This window comes from Scyliorhinus canicula, chromosome 23 (assembly GCF_902713615.1).
Source record: "Scyliorhinus canicula chromosome 23, sScyCan1.1, whole genome shotgun sequence".
Lineage (NCBI taxonomy): Eukaryota > Metazoa > Chordata > Chondrichthyes > Carcharhiniformes > Scyliorhinidae > Scyliorhinus > Scyliorhinus canicula.
In genome coordinates, this window is record NC_052168.1 from 1,386,246 (window position 1) to 1,404,925 (window position 18,680).

An 18,680-nucleotide genomic window follows, 5' to 3' on the forward strand; every position below is an offset into this window, starting at 1 on the left:
ACTTGTTCAGTTCTGCATCTCATTAGTGCTACCCAACCTCTTGCCACTCGGTACCAGTACCAGCCATTGTTTCACAGCAGTGGAACAGCTATTTTTCTGCATTGCAGTTATGCGAGTTTGTACCCTAGGCATGAAAGCGCCGGCAGGTTTTAATTTAGATCCAACTTGTCACCAAATGTTGGGTCAAGATCTGCTCCGAATTAAAGTAGCTTTCTATCAACATGTTGTAGTTCAGCGCTGCTTTGCCCATTTATGTGAATGAGAGACATATAGTGTTAGCATTGCCCTCTGAGCCATAACTGCATTTTTAGTTATTTGTGTGTTCTGTGCAGTGTAGGCAAGCTGAATGACAATCTGTACCTGCTGGAATGGGTAAGTTTATGTTCGTAGCCTCTGCAACTAACATTCAGCCAGAATGTTCTGCTATTGATTAGATGAGCATTGATTTCAAAAAAAATCTTTCACGTGATGCGGATGTCTTCGTGATGTGAGAATTTATTGCCCACCCCTAATTTCCCTTGAAGATGCTCAGCTTCCCTCTTGAACCATCTGATGTAGGTACACCCTCAGTGCTGTTAGGACGAGAGTTCCAGATTTTGACCCAGCAACAGTGAAGGAAAGGCGATACGGTTCCAAGGAAGGATGGTGTATGGCTTGGAGGAGAACTTGCAGGCGGTGATGTTCTGTGCATCCACTGCTCTTGTCCTTCTAGTTGGTAGAGGTTGCAGATTTGGAAGATGTTATCGAAGGAGCCTTGGTGAGCTGCTGCAGTGTATTTTGTAGATGGTACGCACGGCTGCCACTCTGCGTCACTGAGTGAATGTTTGTAGATAGGGTGCCAATCAAACGGGCTGCTTTGTCCTGGATGGTGCCAGCCTCTGAGTGTTGTTGGAGCTGCACTCATCCAGGCAAGTGGGGAGTATTCCATTACACTCTAACTTGTGCCTTGTAGGTGGTCGACAGGGTTTTGGGGAGATGGGAGGTGAGTTAATTGTCACAGAATTCCCTGTCTCTGACTTGTTCTTGTAGCTGCAGTATTTATATGGCTCAGTTTCTAGTTGATGGTCACTCCCAGGTTGTTCATAATGGGGGATTCAGCGATTGTAACGCCATTGAATATCATGGGGAGATGGTTCGATCCTGTCTTGTAGGAGTTTGGCACGTCACTGCCTGGCACTTGTGTGGCACAAAGGTCAGTTCCATTTTTAAGCCAAGCCTGAATCTCGTCCAGGTCATATTGCATATAGACATGGACTGCTTCAGTCCCTGAGGAGTTATGACTGAAACTGATCATTGTGAAATTATAGAACAGCACAGAACAGGCCCTTCGGCCCTCGATGTTGTGCCGAGCAATGATCACCCTACTCAAATCCACATATCCACCCTATACCCGTAACCCAACAACTTCCCCCCCCCCCCCCAACCTTACTATTAGGACACTACGGGCAATTTAGCATGGCCAATCCACCTAACCCGCACATCTTTGGACTGTGGGAGGAAACCGGAGCACCCGGAGGAAACCCACGCACACACGGGGAGGACGTGCAGACTCCACACAGACACTGACCCAGCCGGGAATCGAACCTGGGACCCTGGAGCTGTGAAGCATTGATGCTAACCACCATGCTACCATGCTGCCGTGATCTGTGAACATTGTGAACATTGCCACTTCTAACCTTATAATGGAGGGAAGATCATTGAAACAGCTGAAGGTGGTTGGGCCTCGGACACGACCCTGAGGAACTCCTGCAGTGATGTCCTGGAACTGAACTGATTGACTTCCAACACCCCCTTTCCCTTTGTGCCAGGTTTGACTCCAAACTGGAGGTTTTCCTTCTGACTCCTATTGATTGTAGTTTTTCCAGGACACTTGGATGCCTGTTGGTCAAATACTATGAAGGGCAGTCACTCTTGCCTCACCCAGTCCGGTTCCATTCTTTTCTCCATATTTGGAGCAAGGTCAGCAACTGAGTGACCTTGGCTGAGATCAAACTGAGTGCCAGTGAGCAGGTTATTGCAGTATAAATGGCACTAATTTCCTACCCCATTCATTCTAACATTATGCAAGCATGTTATAAAGGATTGACAAACTGGAACATGGAAACAGGACTGGACCATTCTGCTCCTCGCACCTTTCCTGCCATTCCGCTAAGCTGTGGCTGATCTGTGTGTCAAACCCGTTTCACCCACCATATCCCTAAAAATCCTTACCCGACAATTTATCACCCAGTTATGAAATTTGCAACTGTCCCCCTGATTCCTCTGACCCCCACCCTCAGCCACTTTCTGCAGGTTTACATTAAAATAGAAGCAAATTACTGCGGAGGCTGGAATCTGAACCCAAAGAGAAAATGTTGGAAAATCTCAGCAAGTCTGGCAGCATCTGTAGGGAGAGAAAAGAGCTCACGTTTTGAGTCCCAATGACCCTTTGTCAAAGCTATAAGATACAGAAAGTGGGAAATATTTATACTGTGGAGTGAGAATGAAAGATGAGTCATAGCCACAGAAACCCAGGAAAACCGGGTGCTAATGGCCACAGAAACCCAGGGAAACCGGGTGCTAATGGCCACAGAAACCCAGGGAAACCGGGTGCTAATGGCCACAGAAACCCAGGGAAACCGGGTGCTAATGGCCACAGAAACCCAGGGAAACGGGGTGCTAATAGGCACAAAAAAAACGGGGAAAGAGTGCTAATGGCAGTCCCCAGGGAAAACAAAACATATGAAAGGTTCCCATTACCCATTCTGCCAAGACATGTTCCCTGAAATCTCCCAAGAAGAGTTTAGTTCCAATTTTAAGGACTTTGTTGTGTTCTGCTGCTTCGGGTAACACTGGCTGCTACTTGATGCAGTATTAACTAAAGGATGCTCCAGTCTCTGAAATGAGTTCAACGTGTTTATTGAACTATTAACACTAGTTCTCAAATTAGTTCTACTCTCTGCTAATCTAACTGTAGTAACTCAGTCCAACTGTAGCAGCTTGCTCTAAGCCACGTGCTGGGGTGTGATGCTGCTGATCAACCCTGTCTAACTCTCTAGATGTCTGTCTGGAAAGAGGCCGGGTGTGAGTGCCTCATCCTTTTATAGTGTTTATGTTATGCCCCCTTGTGGTGATGCCACCTCTGAGTGTCCTGACTGCCTATTGGTTGTGTCCTATTCTGAATGTTCATTTGTTGCATGTTTGCATATCATGACAGACTTCTGTTGGACTCTGCACGGTGAGTCTTGTGGTGTCTTCATCCACCTAACCAAATATTCCATCAATCTCTTAACTTGAGCCTTGCACATGCTGGAGGAAGCAAGAGGCGAGCAGACTTGTTGCAGACTGTCCTGCCTTTGTCATTGGTGACTGCGTGGTGTTGATGGATCGTTCAGCAGTGGTCAGAGGGAATGTTTGCCGTTTCCTTGTTAGGAAATGACCATTATCTATCTGGCACTAATGTCAGCAACTGGTTAGTGCAAACGTTGATGCTGTACAGGTCCTATCATAGCCAGGCATGACTTGTGATTGAAAGTGGTTGTTGTTTTATAATTGTAAAACCCCTAGCTCTGTGTTGCTCATTGCTCTGCATCAAGCTGCAATAGTTGTAATTTGCGCTGAACATGAAGCGAAAGGAAGACTGAAATATTAATGCTCACATTGCAGATCGGAGGCCATGTGCAAAATAAATGGATGCAGTCTTGCAGTCTGCCACTGAAACAGTATAGCAAACTCAAATAATAGTGCCAAACTCAGTTAGTTTGTAACCGTGTTTAAAAGAAGGGACTTGAGAACATTCGGAAGTGAATAGTTACAACTTCAAATGACTTTGAAGCCCAGTAACAGTTGCAGTAAGAGCTATTATACAAGTTTATGTGGGGGAGCAGATGAGGGAAGGAACGTCTCGTGTGCAATTTTCTTTCTTTTAACCCCAGACTTATGAGAAGCATTTTAACTGTTTTAAATTGAGCTGTTTTAAATCGACTACAGGGATTGTGTGTGGTTGAGGGGAGGAATGCTTTTACATGTGTTCTTTGAAATTTATGTTTTGTATTGTAGTTTGTAATATGTAGCCTGCAAAAGAAAAACAAAATTCAAACACTTCTGACCTAAACACGCAGAGTAAAAATGCTGAATGGGGTATACCCACAAATGAGACAACATCAATCATCCGTTGCGAACTATCCCACTGAGAGAGCAGAGAACAAGCGTGTGTTTTAGACTGAAATAATAGCAGAAAATGCTGGATAAGCTCAGCAGTGCTGCCAGCATCTGTGGAGAGAGGAGCATTCGCATTTCCAGTCCAATGACTCTTCAAAGCTCAAAAAACAGACCTCAAGGCATTAACTCTGTTTCTCTCTCCGCTGATACTAACAACAACCCTGCTGCGTCGGTCCAGCATTTTCTCTTTGTTTCAGATTTCCAACATCTGCTGTACTTTTCTTTTCTGTCTTGGACGGAGTTAGTTTCTGTTGTGGAGTGTAACTTGAATTCCGGATTGATGTTGTCTTGCACAAAATAGCTGAGTTTATTCAATGTTCTATTTGTACGACACTGTGAACAATTTGTTGTAGATGATGCTGTAGGTTCTGCCTTGCTGCCCTCTGGTGTTGTCTTACTGTAACGGCAGTATAACCTTTTACAATGAAAACATTGGCTGGACTTTTGGTACAAATCCTTGTTTCAGCAATCTGCATGCAGTCTTTCGGGTTTAAACACAGGTCCTAATGCTTAAACAATACCAAAGGGTATTTGATGCAGAGAAACTATCTGATTGAAAGATGATTTGCATAAACAACTATTACAGATAGGAATATGTGACAATAAATCAAATCAAATGTAGTAAATAATCAACATACAGCTTAAACTTACCTGAGCTGTTAAAAAAATTAACCTCAAGGGCAGGTCAGTAATTGTCAAACTGAAATATGTGAAGATTCAAGAAGTAGTTCGATTGATTGATATTTATTGTCACATGTACCGAAGTACAGTGAAAAGTATTTTTCTGCAGCCAAGGGAACGTACACAGTACGTACATAGTAGACGTTCTGTGGTACAAACACAACATTAGTCTTTACCGATCATTAGAATCCACTCCTGCTCTGCAGAGTGACATTCGCTGGCTGAACGTCTGCTGCCAACTTCCCTTTGATGCTGCTTTTCAGTTGACTACAGATTTGGGAGTGTGAGAGAAGTATAGGGTCAAGTTTATTTCACTCTCATCATCTTTGCCATTTTAAAACAAATGAGGCAGAGTACTTGGTTTGAGTTCTAATTTGTATGGTAAAGCTCCAAAGATGAGCTATTTTTAGGGAGTATTGAAAATGAAATGTGTTCCTGGGATATCTCATTCATCTTGTTTCCTGTCTGGCAGCTACGTGTTTACTTCACTGTGGCTGGGAAGGTGTAAGTGGTATCTGTAATTGCACCCTTAAGTGCACACACGCTACTTTTCCTGGCTTTTGTCAGAAAACACCATAACTAAGCTCGGGTCAATCAGGTTTGTGTGAGAGATGAACCTTGAACCTGCTCCATAACAAACAAATACACTGGCATAGCGGATATACTTTCACTTTCTGCCTCTCTTGGTCGTAGCTACGTCGTAGCATTGTTCTGCCCGAAGAAGCTTGCAGAGTGAGTGGCACCTTGGGAGATTGCTTCTCTGCACTTTTACTGCAATTACTTAATTGTATAGCATCCCTTGATAAAACATCTCAGTTTACAGGAGGCCGAGGTCAACATCAAACGGGAAGTGAAAGAATTTGGAGGGGCTGGGGCAAGGGGAAGAGATGAAAGTAAATGATCCAGAACTGGAAGAAGAAAAGCAAAGCAGCTTTGGAAAGTGCACTCCAGGCAAGAGGAGCAGAGTGAAGAAGCACTGATCCAGAATCAGAGGGTAAAGGCTGCGGCCTGGGAGGTATGGTTGGAGATATTTTTACATGAGGGTTGGACAGGATCTTGGAGAAGTTTCCCTATGAAGACTAGAGAGTTTGATTTGCCGGTCAGGGTGCCAGTTGAATTCGACGTTGGTGTGACCTTTTTGGAAGAGAAATTGGGGGTGCGGAGCTGATCTTTTAGCAAGGAGGCCCACAAAGACCATTAGAAAAAATGGTTCTTGAGATGATGAAGATTTAGACACGTGTCTCGGCGGTGAAGGAAATTAGTTGAGTGGGGACTTTGGAATGTGACAGTGGAAATGAGCAGAATTGAAAGACTGTTGTAGCGGCACAGAACAGGGTGCTGATTGGAACTGCATCTAATTGGAATATCAGGACAGCTGGGCTACAGCTAAGAAATGGTTTGTTTTAATGTTTGAGGGCTGGCTATCAGCTTTTTAAGGAGGGAAAGGGTTGATGTTGGAGAAAGAAGGATAGTTGGGACTTTGGAAGCTGCATTGAATTATAGCAATGCCGTTATTTTCAAACTTGGCGCATGCTCGTGCGTGAAGAGGCACAGAGATGAATGAGGACAGTGGGAAAATTCCAGTTAAGCAAATTAGATAGCTGGTGATTCATGTGTATGAATATGAATGTTTAATAGTTTCTTTAGTGCTTTGTTTGGCTTAGTGACAGCATTGCCTGATATAGTCTAAAACCATTCGGTTCAAGAAGATCCCCGTGGCAACAGCTAGCCTGCTGAGTAAGCCCTCCTCAGGAGGAGTGAGCACTTACCCAGTAATGTGAAAACTGGGTAAAGGCATGAAGCAACCTGGGTTATCTTTGGGAAGGCAGGTGAAGGAAACGGGAAAAGACAGGGAATATTAGTGGGATGGGAAAATAGTACAACTGATCTTTAAAAGAAGAAATATGTAAATCTATTAGGTTGCGTAGCTTGATCTATTTGCTATTTTATTTTAAGAAACACTATCCGGTAGCACAGTGGTTAGCACTGTTGCTTCCCAGCGCCAGGGTCCCAGGTTCGATTCCCCATTGGGTCACTGTCTGTGCGGAGTCTGCACGTTCTCCCTGTGTCTGCGTGGCTTTCCTCCGGGTGCTCTGGTTTCCTCCCACAAGTCCCGAAAGACGTGCTTGTTCGGTGGCTTGGACATTCTGAATTCTCCCTCTGTGTACCCGAACAGGCGGCGGAATGTGGCGACTAGGGGCTTTTCACAGTAACTTCATTGCAGTGTTAATGTAAGCCTACTTGTGACAATAATAAAGATTATTAGTATTTATAATATAGAGGATCATAACCAAACCTGATACCCAAGAATAATCCGATCAAGAGCCTCAGATAAATGCTTAATCTTTAGATCTTTTACTAAGCAGCTGATCCCGTGTGGTATTAATCACACGCTAAAAAAATCTCTTCTCTTTAACTGACTGCTCCCGTTCTTGTACCTCTGTGGGAGGTGGGGCAGGGAGGGTTGGGAGTGGCAAGAGGCTGGGAGGGAGCGAGGGAGAGAGAGAGGGAAGGAGGGAGTGGCAAGAGGCTGGGAGGGAGCGAGGGAGAGAGAGAGGGAAGGAGGGAGTGGCAAGAGGCTGGGAGGGCGCGAGAGAGGGAAGGAGGGAGTGGCAAGAGGCTGGGAGGGAGCGAGGGAGAGAGGGAGTGGCAAGAGGCTGGGACAGAATGTTGGGTGCAGTGGAGAAACTAGCCTTCAGACTGGGGATTGGTGTCTGAATAGTCACATGGTTAGAACAAGCAGCATTCACAAAATGTCCTGGAGTTTCACCGAGGAGCAGTTGGGGAAATGAGTGAGAGATTAAATGAATTTATAGTCGTAGTAGTTGTACAGAGGAAGTAAGAATGAGGAAAACTAAATGGATGCTAGATATACAATCTTACAGAGCGCAAGAAAATAAACTCCGATTGTAGATTGTCACAGTAACTTCATTGTAAGCCTACTTGTCACACGAATAAAGATTATTATTTTTTTTTCTTAAATTTAGAGTACCCAATTCATTTTTTACAATTAAGGGGCAATTTAGCGTGGCCAATCCACCTACCCCGCACATCTTTGGGTTGTGGGGGCGAAAACCCACGCAGACACGGGGAGAATGTGCAAACTCCACACGGACAGTGACCCAGAGCCGGGATCGAACCTGGGACCTCGGCGCCGTGAGGCTGCAGGGCTAACCCACTGTGCCACCCTGCTGCCCAAAAGATTATTATTATAACCTGCAAGCCCTCTGAAAGACCCAACTACCCGCCTTGTTTCCGTGATCTTTACAGATCTATATATGTTTTTCTTTTTCAAACTTGTTAAAAAACAGCTTTATCAACTTGTGCTCTTTTACCAGTTTTATTTCCGATACACAAACCTTTCATCCATTTCCCCCCCTCTTTCCCACTCCATTAAAAAGTTATTGTTTAATGTATGTTTCCTTTGCTTTTTCCTCCCCATTTGTATCCCCTCCTATTTTTCTACCGTTAAGTTGCCTATTTGGTTTGGTGCCATTTTGGTTGAGGAAAATATCAGCCATGATTGAATGGCGGAGCAGACTCGATGGGCTGAGTGGCCTAATTCTGCTCCTATGTCTTATGGTCTAACAGACGACTGCAATTAAATGAAATTAATTTTTGTGAGATTGCAGATAAGGGAAGTCTTTCCCGGTACGGGCCTTAGCTGCCTCATTACTGGGATTGTCTGGAATGTAGTTCTAGTTTACACCACTAGATGCTGCAGTTTGTAATGAGAACATGTCCTGAGGGAAGAAAAAAGCCTTTTCTAGACGCAGCATTAGAGTTGCTAAAATGGAGGCGCGATAAACATTTGAGAACTGCAGACACAAAAGGTGGCAAATTTCTTTTCAATTTATGGCACCGGTGATGAGAAGGTTTAAGGCTGTGTTATACTTCGACACTGGCAATCAGCATGAATGTTGGGGTTGTAAATTTTACTCTGGTTATGCAAGCTGAATTAAAATAGCATATCATGTTTCGCATTTCTGGCAACTGCATCTTTGAAAATCCTGGGGTTTTCAGACAGTAACTGGATTGCATTTTGATGCTGGTGGAAGCAGCTGATTTTAACTGGTGTAGAAGGCTTTAGATATTGGAATTCAAGAAAATCTTAACCAGTTTGCCCAAATTAGGTCCCTCTGGAAAGGTATACTTAAATGTTCAAAATTTGAACTGAGATGTAAGCTGCTTTATTTTCCTCAATCATTGCTCGTTAATCGTGATTTTAAAAAATTGTACCGCATTCTAGCCCATTAATAATTCACAATGAATTTGTTTCAAAGTGCCTACTTTGCTGAATATTCAGGCTATATATTTTTTTAAGGTATATTCCTCAGCTGTTAAATATTTTTGTGCATGCTAGCTCTGAATGTCTAGGTTTAACCGGTATCGTTGCCACTTAAGCAAGGATCTAGAGGGAGCCTTTGGAACACAATGTATCGGCGTCTCCAGGAAGGCAGAGAGAAAATCAGCCAAGAATTCTTTTTTTTTTAAATTGGCACAAAGTGATGTATGAAATGTTGGTTGGTGAATCGTCTTATGGAAGCTGTTGTTCTCTTTTCCTTAGGATTCAGCATTGGAGTTCAAAGATTGTGCAGAGCGGACTGACCTCATGGTAAGCAAGTTTGCTGTTTTTGCTTGGCAATCTAAATTTATATATAAATAGTCAGCTTCTAATGCCTAGCAGTTCTCAATCACAGACATTTGCAATGAAATGCATTTTTAGAAACGTGCTTGCCAAAATCGCTTACAAATTTCCTGATTTTTATTCTGAGCAACTCTGTGTAAATGGGGCTTTTCAAGCTACAGACAACATTGAAAGCAACGTTGGATAAGCCCGCAGTAGAATGTTGGAGATTATCACAATCGTACCTGTGTTTGTGTTAGCTGTCTTGTATCCTTTAATATCCCTTTCGAATCTTCACTCAATTCTCTTATGTTAGAATTGCTGCCTCAATAGTCACTTGTAGTTAAAAAAATTATATTGCAATATCTGTCTTCATTCCTCTAATCATCTTTGCTACTGATCCATTAAACAATGGAAACAATTCACTATTTACCCCTTCAAAATATTTTAGAATATTGAAAACCTTTTATGACGCCTGCTTAATCTCCTCTGTCTCACTGTAGATAGCTCTGATTTTTCAAGCATTTCTGGGATCAGTACTCACATTGTGGTGTATTCATGTAAAAGTGAAGCCTTGAATTGGGCAATGGGTGAGAAAATTTTATCCAGTGAATAGATCAGGAAGACCCCAGGCTTTGTGCGGTGTCTAGAAGGACAAGAGCAGCAGATACCTGGGAACCCCACCACCTGGAGGTTCCCCTCCAAGTCACTCACCATCCTGACTGGGAAATATATCGGCCGTTCCTTCACTGGGGGCAACATCCTGGAACTGCCTCCCTAACAGCACAGTGGTGTTCCTACACCTCAAGGGCTGCAGCGGTTCAAGAAGGCAGCTCACCACCACCTTCTGAAGGGCAACTAGGGATGGGCAATAAATGCTGACCTGGCCAGCAATGCCCACATCCTGTAAATGAATAAAACAGAACTACTGTATTCTCAGCCAGCATTGTAATATGCAGCACTGCAAGTGCCCTCACTCATCAGGGTGGGGAAAGTCATTCGGGTTCTTGTTTGCCAGTACAATCCATTAACCTCTGCTGGAAGAGCAAGTGTAAACATTGGCTAAGGACATGATCAGGTTTAATTGATGTCCAACATTGATCTTTCAACCAACATCACTGAAATAGATTGTGGTCAGCGACCTCATTGCTGTTTGTTGGGCCTTGCTATCGGCAGGTTTATGGCCATGTTATGATGGTGATTACATTTCAAAATACTGATTGACTTGGGAGCATTTTGGGGTGACCTGAGCTCGAGAAATGCACTACGAGTAAATTCTCTCCATAATTGAGTTGCAGTCCACATGGTCTTTGATGCTCAGTCCAGCGTTAATGACTGTCCTATTTTTCAACAGCATGTGGATCTCTTTATCAATTCAGATGTAGAAATATCGCATTCGGAACCAGATCATTAGCAGTGAAATGAAGCTGCAAAACAGTGAATCAAAATCTGGGAATATATCGTTCAGCATAAAATAAAACAATACTGTTACATATTAGCTGATCATAATGACATTGCCGACAGACTATCTGGCACTGGGGAATGGAGCACAATGGGGAGCAGGTTGTAGAGCAGAAATTCAAAGCCACATTCTCTGGTTGTGAAGGAAAGTGGGAACGTACCTGTTTATTACCGTTGGAAATATTTGGATTTGTGATAGCCGTGTGAGCTGCTGGATTCCTGTAGATTCCTGCTCAGTTTGATATTCTGGATCAATTAAAGATCAGAATTCTGTCTCATCATTTAAAGGTTGGGATTGATGAATTTTTACATTGTTTCATGGGATGTGGGTGTTGCTGGTAATGATTTGTTGTCCATCCCCAATTGCTCTTCAGAAATGGTGGTGGTGAGTGTCCTTGAACTACTGCAGTCCATGTAGTGTAGGTACACCCGCAGTGATAGAACATAGAGCAGCACAGAACAGACCCTTCGGCCCTTGATTTGTGCCGAGCAATGATCACCCTACTCAAACCCACGTATCCACCCTATACCCGTAACCCAACAACCCCCCCCCCCCCCCCCCCCCCCACCCCCACACACACACAACCTTACTTTTTAGGACACTACGGGCAATTTAGCATGGCCAATGCACCTATTAGGAGTTCCACGAGATTGACCAACAACAGTGATAGTAACAGATTATGGAATCATAGAATGGTTACAGCTCAGAAAATCACCCCATCTTCTCTGTGTCAGTTCTCTGCGAGAGCGACCCAGTTAAACCAACATGACTAATCCATTTGTAAAGGGATCCTTCACCCTTCAAGGAAAGCAGAGAACCTCTGCAGTAGTATACTAGATGGCTAAGCAATGAGCACTGGCAGTTGTACATTCTGAAAACTGTTGACCAGTTCTGCTCCAGTCTTCTAGGCTTTTCTTAGTCATTCCCGGTCAGGGATATCGAGAGGTTGCGATCTGTCTTTAGCTCTGTGTTCTATCCTCTCTTTCTCATTCTCCACACCCACACCTCCTCCTGCCACCACCTTCTGCCTTTCCACCACCCCTCCCACCAGGTAATGGGGTTCACCATTCCATCTCCCTGATCATGAATGGTAAGAAAAGGTATTTTGGTAGTACGGAACTTGAGTATTGCTGGAAAAAGGAGACAGACTGTCGAAGTTTTTCGTCTTGCAGATGGCAAGAATGCGCATGGTGAAGGACACAATTTATATTGCACGAGAAGAGAGTGCTGATAGGTTGGCAAATAGACTCTGATTGCTGGAGGTGTTGCCATGGAGAATGCACCAGGGAACAGTTAACTGCCAAGCATTTGTTTAAATTCAAGCCATGCAAGTCGCCTCTGGTCAAGGCATTGCCATGGGAAGTGTGTGACAGCACCACCAACTCCTCCAGACATGCTCCTTCTGTCTGCAAAGGACAGGGCCCTGTGTGCGAATATCTGTAGCTTCTAGCACACATAAGTGAGCCACAAGCGAGCCCTGCTGATCTTAAATTGGCTTTCGGTTTAAGTCCGAGCACAACGAGGAAGTTCTCATGTACAGTATGTACGTTTCAGCATTACTAAAGAAAGGTTTAGAAGACAAAGGCAGCACTTCGTTCCTCCTTCCGGTATAAGGTGGCAGTAATTTTAAAAACTAAATATTTTTCATACTTTTGTAATGGTTGTATGAGCATATTTGGAGTAGTCCTCTAATTTAGGGGGATTTTACACTTGCGTAATTAGTAATTTTTGTTAAATATCCCATCAGATCTGATGGTCCCAGGATGGATAATTCAATTCTTTAATGTGTGACTGAGAGTTAGAGTAATGAGCTAACACCACAGTAATCATGTTGTGTTTGGAGAGCTTCAGGCTGCAGATAACTCAAATACATTGTGAACTCCTGTTCTCTGCGTCTACATAGCCCTCCTGACGTGGGCGTCACATAACCCTTCCCCCGACACTGATACTGCCGCCCCCCCCACCTTCTCTCTGAGGCTGCCTTCTCTCCCCCAACTCGGGCCATCCTCCCCCTCCCTGTGAAGCTGCCCCTCCCCCCCTGTTGTGTCCCTCCCCCCCCCCCCCCCCCCACCCCCACCCCCTCCCACCCCCCGCCCTATCCGGCATGAGGCTGCCTTCTTCCCAGTGGTGCTGCTCTCTGGCTGCAATGATGTGTGCCATCTCTGTCTGATATTGACACTCTGCTTTTTTTCCAGCCTTTTGAGCGCTTGAATCAAGAGCTTCTTGGCTGTGGTCGTTTATTACCAAGTAGTAGTTTTATATAGTGTGGTGATGAAGGGGTGACTTTGAAGTTTTAGAAAAAATGTGACCTTAAATACAGCCCTCATCAATTATGTTCCGCCATCTGGTAATTGGGTCCATTTGGCCGTGCGGTTTGGGAAAGCCAGCTTGATTTGCACTTGAAATTGTACCTGGGGAGTGGGGAATGCTATCTGTTAACTATAGCTTTGCAGATAATTGGTTTCACAGGCTGCAGATGGACAAATGAACCATCAGGGATGAAATAAACGGAAATTGCTTCATTGTGCAGGTTTGCCAAGTAGAATCGGGATCTATAATCAGGAATTGTTTTTTTTGTGAATAATGGTTATCTCCCACAAATGATGGCACGGTAGCAGAGTGGGTTAGCACTGTTGCTTTACAGGCGGCACCATGGCGTAGTGGTTAGCACCGCAGCCTACATTGCTGAGGACCCGGGTTCGATCCCGGACCCGGGTCACTGTCTGTGTGGAGTTTGCACGTTCTCCCCGTGTCTGTATGGGTTTCACCCCCACAACCCAAAGATGTGCAGGGTGGGCGGATTGGCCACGCTAAATTGTCCCTTAATTGGAAAAAATTAATTAGGAACTCTAAATTTATTTATTTTAAAAAGCACTGTTGCTTTACAGCACCAGGGACCTGGGTTTGATTCCCAGCTTGGGTCACTGTCTGTGTGGAGTCTGCATGTTCTCCCTGTGTCTGCGCGAGATTCCTCTGGGTGCTGTTAGATGAATTGGACATTCTGAATTCTCCCTCTGTGAACCTGAACAGGCGCCGGAATGTGGCGACTAGGGGCTTTTCACAGTAACTTCATTGCAGTGTTAATGTAAACCTACTTGTGACAATAAAGATTATTATTGAATGTTCTGCAGTACTGTTGCTGTGTGGAGGAGAGGGAGGTGAAGGGATCCTTACCCTATAAGCAGTAGAAAAAGTGTTGGTGGAAATGAGACATTACTCAACCTTGCTTTTTTCTAACATCCAATAGCTCCCAGATCAAACCTTCAGAGGTTTGATGGATTAAGCATCTGCACCATGTTGACAAACGTGCAGGCTGCCTAACACGTGTTGACACTGACAGATAAAATTGTGATGTTCCAAGGTCGTGATAAACCTTGAGTCTCGCAGTCCCAAACCTAATTTGAATAATTGCATGCAAGCATGTTGGATTAGTTAATATGTCTGATAGCATTAGAGTCATTGCACCAACAGGTTAGGCTGTAGCACCTCACCTCTTAGCCCATCGTACCCTGACTGACATTGTTACAGGGCAGCTAGAATGTAGCCTTTGTTCACAATTGTGCAGACTGAATAGATTCAATCCTGGAAGTGAATAATCGACATTACTGGATCCAGTCCTTCGTATCCTGTCAAGCTCATGTTAAGGTTTACAATCCTTTGCATCCGATTCCCACTTCTCTATGCTTACCTTGCAGTTTGCATTCTCTGGCAGTCTTGAAGTATCAAGTAGCTCTTCACCTGATTGGAATGGTTATAATATTGTCCGTCTGGCATTGGATGATTTTATCTCGGAAAGAGAAGATTGAGAGGGGACATAATGGAACTCTTTCAAATTATGAAGTCGTTTGGTAGTGTAACATAGGAAAGATGCTTCCCTTCCTGTAGGAGTCCAAAACCAAGTCATAAATATGATCACAAGGATGCTAGGATGGTTGGGGTAGTGTTCACCAAGTCCACAACTAGCTTTTGTATTAAACAAAGCTAAAGATGTATTTACACTACTTTATTGAATTCGACCTCTTATTTCAATATAAAAAAACAATTGACAATAAATATGCAATCTACACTCATCTACCACTAATCTCCACACTAATAGAATAGCAACGACCTGCTCTCACTCACACTAGCTTTCCTACAGTCTTTCTCCTCGCCTTCTCCTCAACACTCTCCCAGAGGGCTCAGTATCGATGCTTTATACAGTTCTGCATCTAGCTCCCTCTAGTGATTGATTCGGACATTACAGTTCTGTACATATCTCAATGTCGCAAACCCTACAAAGAATTCAGGAGAAACTACTTTACCCAGAGAGTGTGGGACGTATCATATGGAGTAGTTAAAGTGAATGGCATAGATGCGTTTAAGGAGAAGTTAAGTAAGTGCATGAGGGGGAATGGAATAACAGGATGTGCTGATAGGGTTGGATGAAATAAGATGGGAGAAGGCTCCAGTGGAACATTGACCAATTGATCTAAATCACCTGTTTCAGTGCTGCAAATTCGATGTATTTTTATACAATATTGTACAACAAGCTGAATTTGTAGTTTAGAATAATCCCCATTGTATGGCATTGGGATGGACTGCTCTCCTGTCTAGTTGGTATTTTTTTTCTTAAAAATGGTAGCACAGTGGTTAGCACAGTTGTTTCACAGCTCCAGGGTCCCAGGTTTGATTCCCGGCTGGGTCACTGTCTGTGCGGAGTCTGCACGTCCTCCCCGTGTGTGTGTGGGTTTCCTCCTACAGTCCAAAGATGTGTGGGTTAGGTGGATTGGACGTGTTAAATTGCCCTTAGTGTCCAAAAAATGTTAAGTGGGGGTTACTGGGTGACGGGGACAGGGTAGGGTAGATTTGTGGGCTTCAGTAGGGTGCTTTTTGTAAGGGCTGGTGCAGACTCGATGGGCCGAATGGCCTTCTGCACTGTAAAATTAAGGGGCAATTTAGCGTGGCCAACCCACCTACCCTGCACATCTTTGGGTTGTGGGGCGAAACCCACGCTGTCCATGACTTCAGGCATCCCTTCAGAAAAATGCAGTCAGATTCCTCAAACATGGCCGTCTCTTTACAAATCCATTCTGGATCTCTAGGATTAGCTGAAAGTTTTCAAAAGGCTAAGGTACACTCTCCTTAATTATAGACTCGAGCAAATTCTCAGCAACAGATGTTAGGCCAACCCCTAATTTCCTTCTCCTGGCTTAAATAGTGGCACAACATGTACATTTTTACATTCTAAAGGAACCATTCCTTAATGGAGAGAACTTTGGCAAATTCTAGTTCGAACTTCCTGGGGATTTGTCACTCTTTGGTGTTGTTATTTTGCCTGTATTTTGCTTCAGTTAGTTTTGGAAGTCTGTATCCCTACTCCACATCACTATCCCCTTCCTCTACTGCAAGTACTGATGCAAAGTGATTTTCAGCATGTCAACCATTTCCTCATGTCATTTATAGAATCACTGCTGTGAGTTTTCAAGGACCCTGTGTTGCTCCTGACCATCCTTTCTCTCTGAATCCAAGTGTAAAAGATTTTTAATTGAGACTACTTTCAAACTTTTTCATATTGCCCTTTCCCAACTCTTGCTGTCTGTTTTGTTATCTGTTGTTCATTACATCTCACTAAGGATTTATGCTTTATTTTTGCATTTTGTGTGATTTTTGTTTAATGTTATATTTTACTCTCTCTCTGTCCATGGCTGCTTATTCTTCCTGGTAAGTAGAGCTCTTGCTGCTTAGGGGTAGTATCACAAATTATTTTCTGAACTCCTTCCTCTCATCTTCCTTTGTTTTTCTGATCAGATATTTCTCAGTTTACAGTGGACAGTCTCTTTCTGTTTATCGCACTGATGTCAGTCTTCCTTAAATCTAGAATTTTAGTTGTTTCACCTTTCTCCCTTTCAGCAGGATCAGACTTTGATTCCTTTGACATTAAAAGGTTTATAAATACTCATTTGGTTTTCCCCGTGTCTGTGTGGGTTTCGCCCCCACAACCCAAAAGATGTGCAGGGTAGGTGGACTGGCCGCGCTAAATTGCCCCTTAATTGGAAAAAATGAATTGGGTACTCTAAATTTATAAAATAATTTTTTTTAAAAATACTCATTTACATAAGAACATAAGAACTAGGAGCAGGAGTAGGCCATCTGGCCCCTCGAGCCTGCTCCGCCATTCAATTAGATCATGGCTGATCTTTTGTGGACTTAGCTCCACTTTCCGGCCCGAACACCATAACCCTTAATCCCTTTATTCTTCAAAAAACTATCTATCTTTACCTTAAAAACATTTAAGCCTCAACTGCTTCACTGGGCAAGGAATTCCATAGATTCATAACCCTTTGGGTGAAGACGTTCCTCCTAAACTCAGTCCTAAATCTACTTCCCCTTATTTTGAGGCTATGCCCCTAGTTCTGCTTTCACCCGCCAGTGGAAACAACCTGCCCGCATCTATCCTATCTATTCCCTTCATATTTTAAATGTTTCTATAAGATCCCCCCTCATCCTTCTAAATTCCAACGAGTACAGTCCCAGTCTACTCAACCTCTCCTCATAATCCAACCCCTTCAGCTCTGGGATTAACCTAGTGAATCTCCTCTGCACACCCTCCAGTGCCAGTATGCCCTTTCTCAAGTAAGGAGACCAAAACTGAACACAATACTCCAGGTGTGGCCGCACTAACACCTTATGCAATTGCAACATAACCTCCCTAGTCTTAAACTCCATCCCTCTAGCAATGAAGGACAAAATTCCATTTGCCTTCTTAATCACCTGTTGCACCTGTAAACCAACTTTCTGTGACTCATGCACTAGCACACCCAGGTCTCGCTGCACAGCGGCATGTTTTAATATTTTATCGTTTAAATAATAATCCCGTTTGCTGTTAATCCTACCAAAATGGATAACCTCACATTTGTCAACATTGTATTCCATCTGCCAGACCCGAGCCCATTCACTTAACCTATCCAAATCCCTCTGCAGACTTCCAGTATCCTCTGCACTTTTTGCTTTACCACTCATCTTAGTGTCATTTGGGGCGGCACGGTGGCTCAGTGGTTAGCACTGCAGCCTCACGCCGCCGAGGACCCGGGTTCGATCCCGGATCACTGTCCGTTTGGAGTTTGCACCCCCCCCCCCTCCCCGTGTCCATCCCCCCCCGTGTCTGTGTCTACTCCCACAACCCGAAGATGTGCAGGGTAGGTGGAATGGCCACGCTAAATTGCCCCTTAATTGGAAAAAAATAATTGGGTACTCTAAATTTATAAAACAATACTCATGATTCAGAATTGCACAATGTGAGGGATCCGTACAAGCTGAGAGCATGTCCAACTTCTTCTTTCTTGAGACGTGATCAACTCTGGCTCGGCCAGATTTGTTGTCCATCCCTAATTGCCCTTGAGAAGCTGGTGGTGAGCCGCCGTCTTGAACCGCTGCAGTCTGTGTGGTGTAGGTACCCCACAGCACTTTTAAGACGAGAGTTCCAGAAATGTTATCCAATGACAGTGAGGGAATAGCAGTATAGTTCCAGGATGATGTGTGACTTAGAGGAGAACTTGCACGTGTAGGTGTCCCCATGTATCTTCTGACCGTGACCTTCTAGGTGGGAGAGCCTACAAGATGCCGTCAGAGGAGCCTTGGTGAGTTGTTGCAGTGCATCTTGTGTATTATTATAAACTGTTATCACTATGTGTTGGTGGTAGAGGGAGTGAATATTTAAGTTGGTGGATGCGG

The 18,680-nt window shown here is 44.0% G+C and overlaps 1 protein-coding gene across 2 annotated transcripts in view; it reads left to right on the forward strand.

Annotated features, from left to right (window-relative positions):
* The window catches only part of LOC119956312 (RNA binding protein fox-1 homolog 1-like), a 229,362-nt gene that overhangs the window by 14,716 nt on the left and 195,966 nt on the right, over window positions 1-18,680 (forward strand). For both annotated transcript variants that reach the window (XM_038783414.1, XM_038783412.1), the window contains exon 3: window positions 9,449-9,496. In XM_038783414.1, the coding sequence (XP_038639342.1) occupies window positions 9,494-9,496 (3 nt within the window). In that variant the 5' untranslated portion in view covers window positions 9,449-9,493. The remainder of the gene's footprint in view (window positions 1-9,448; window positions 9,497-18,680) is intronic.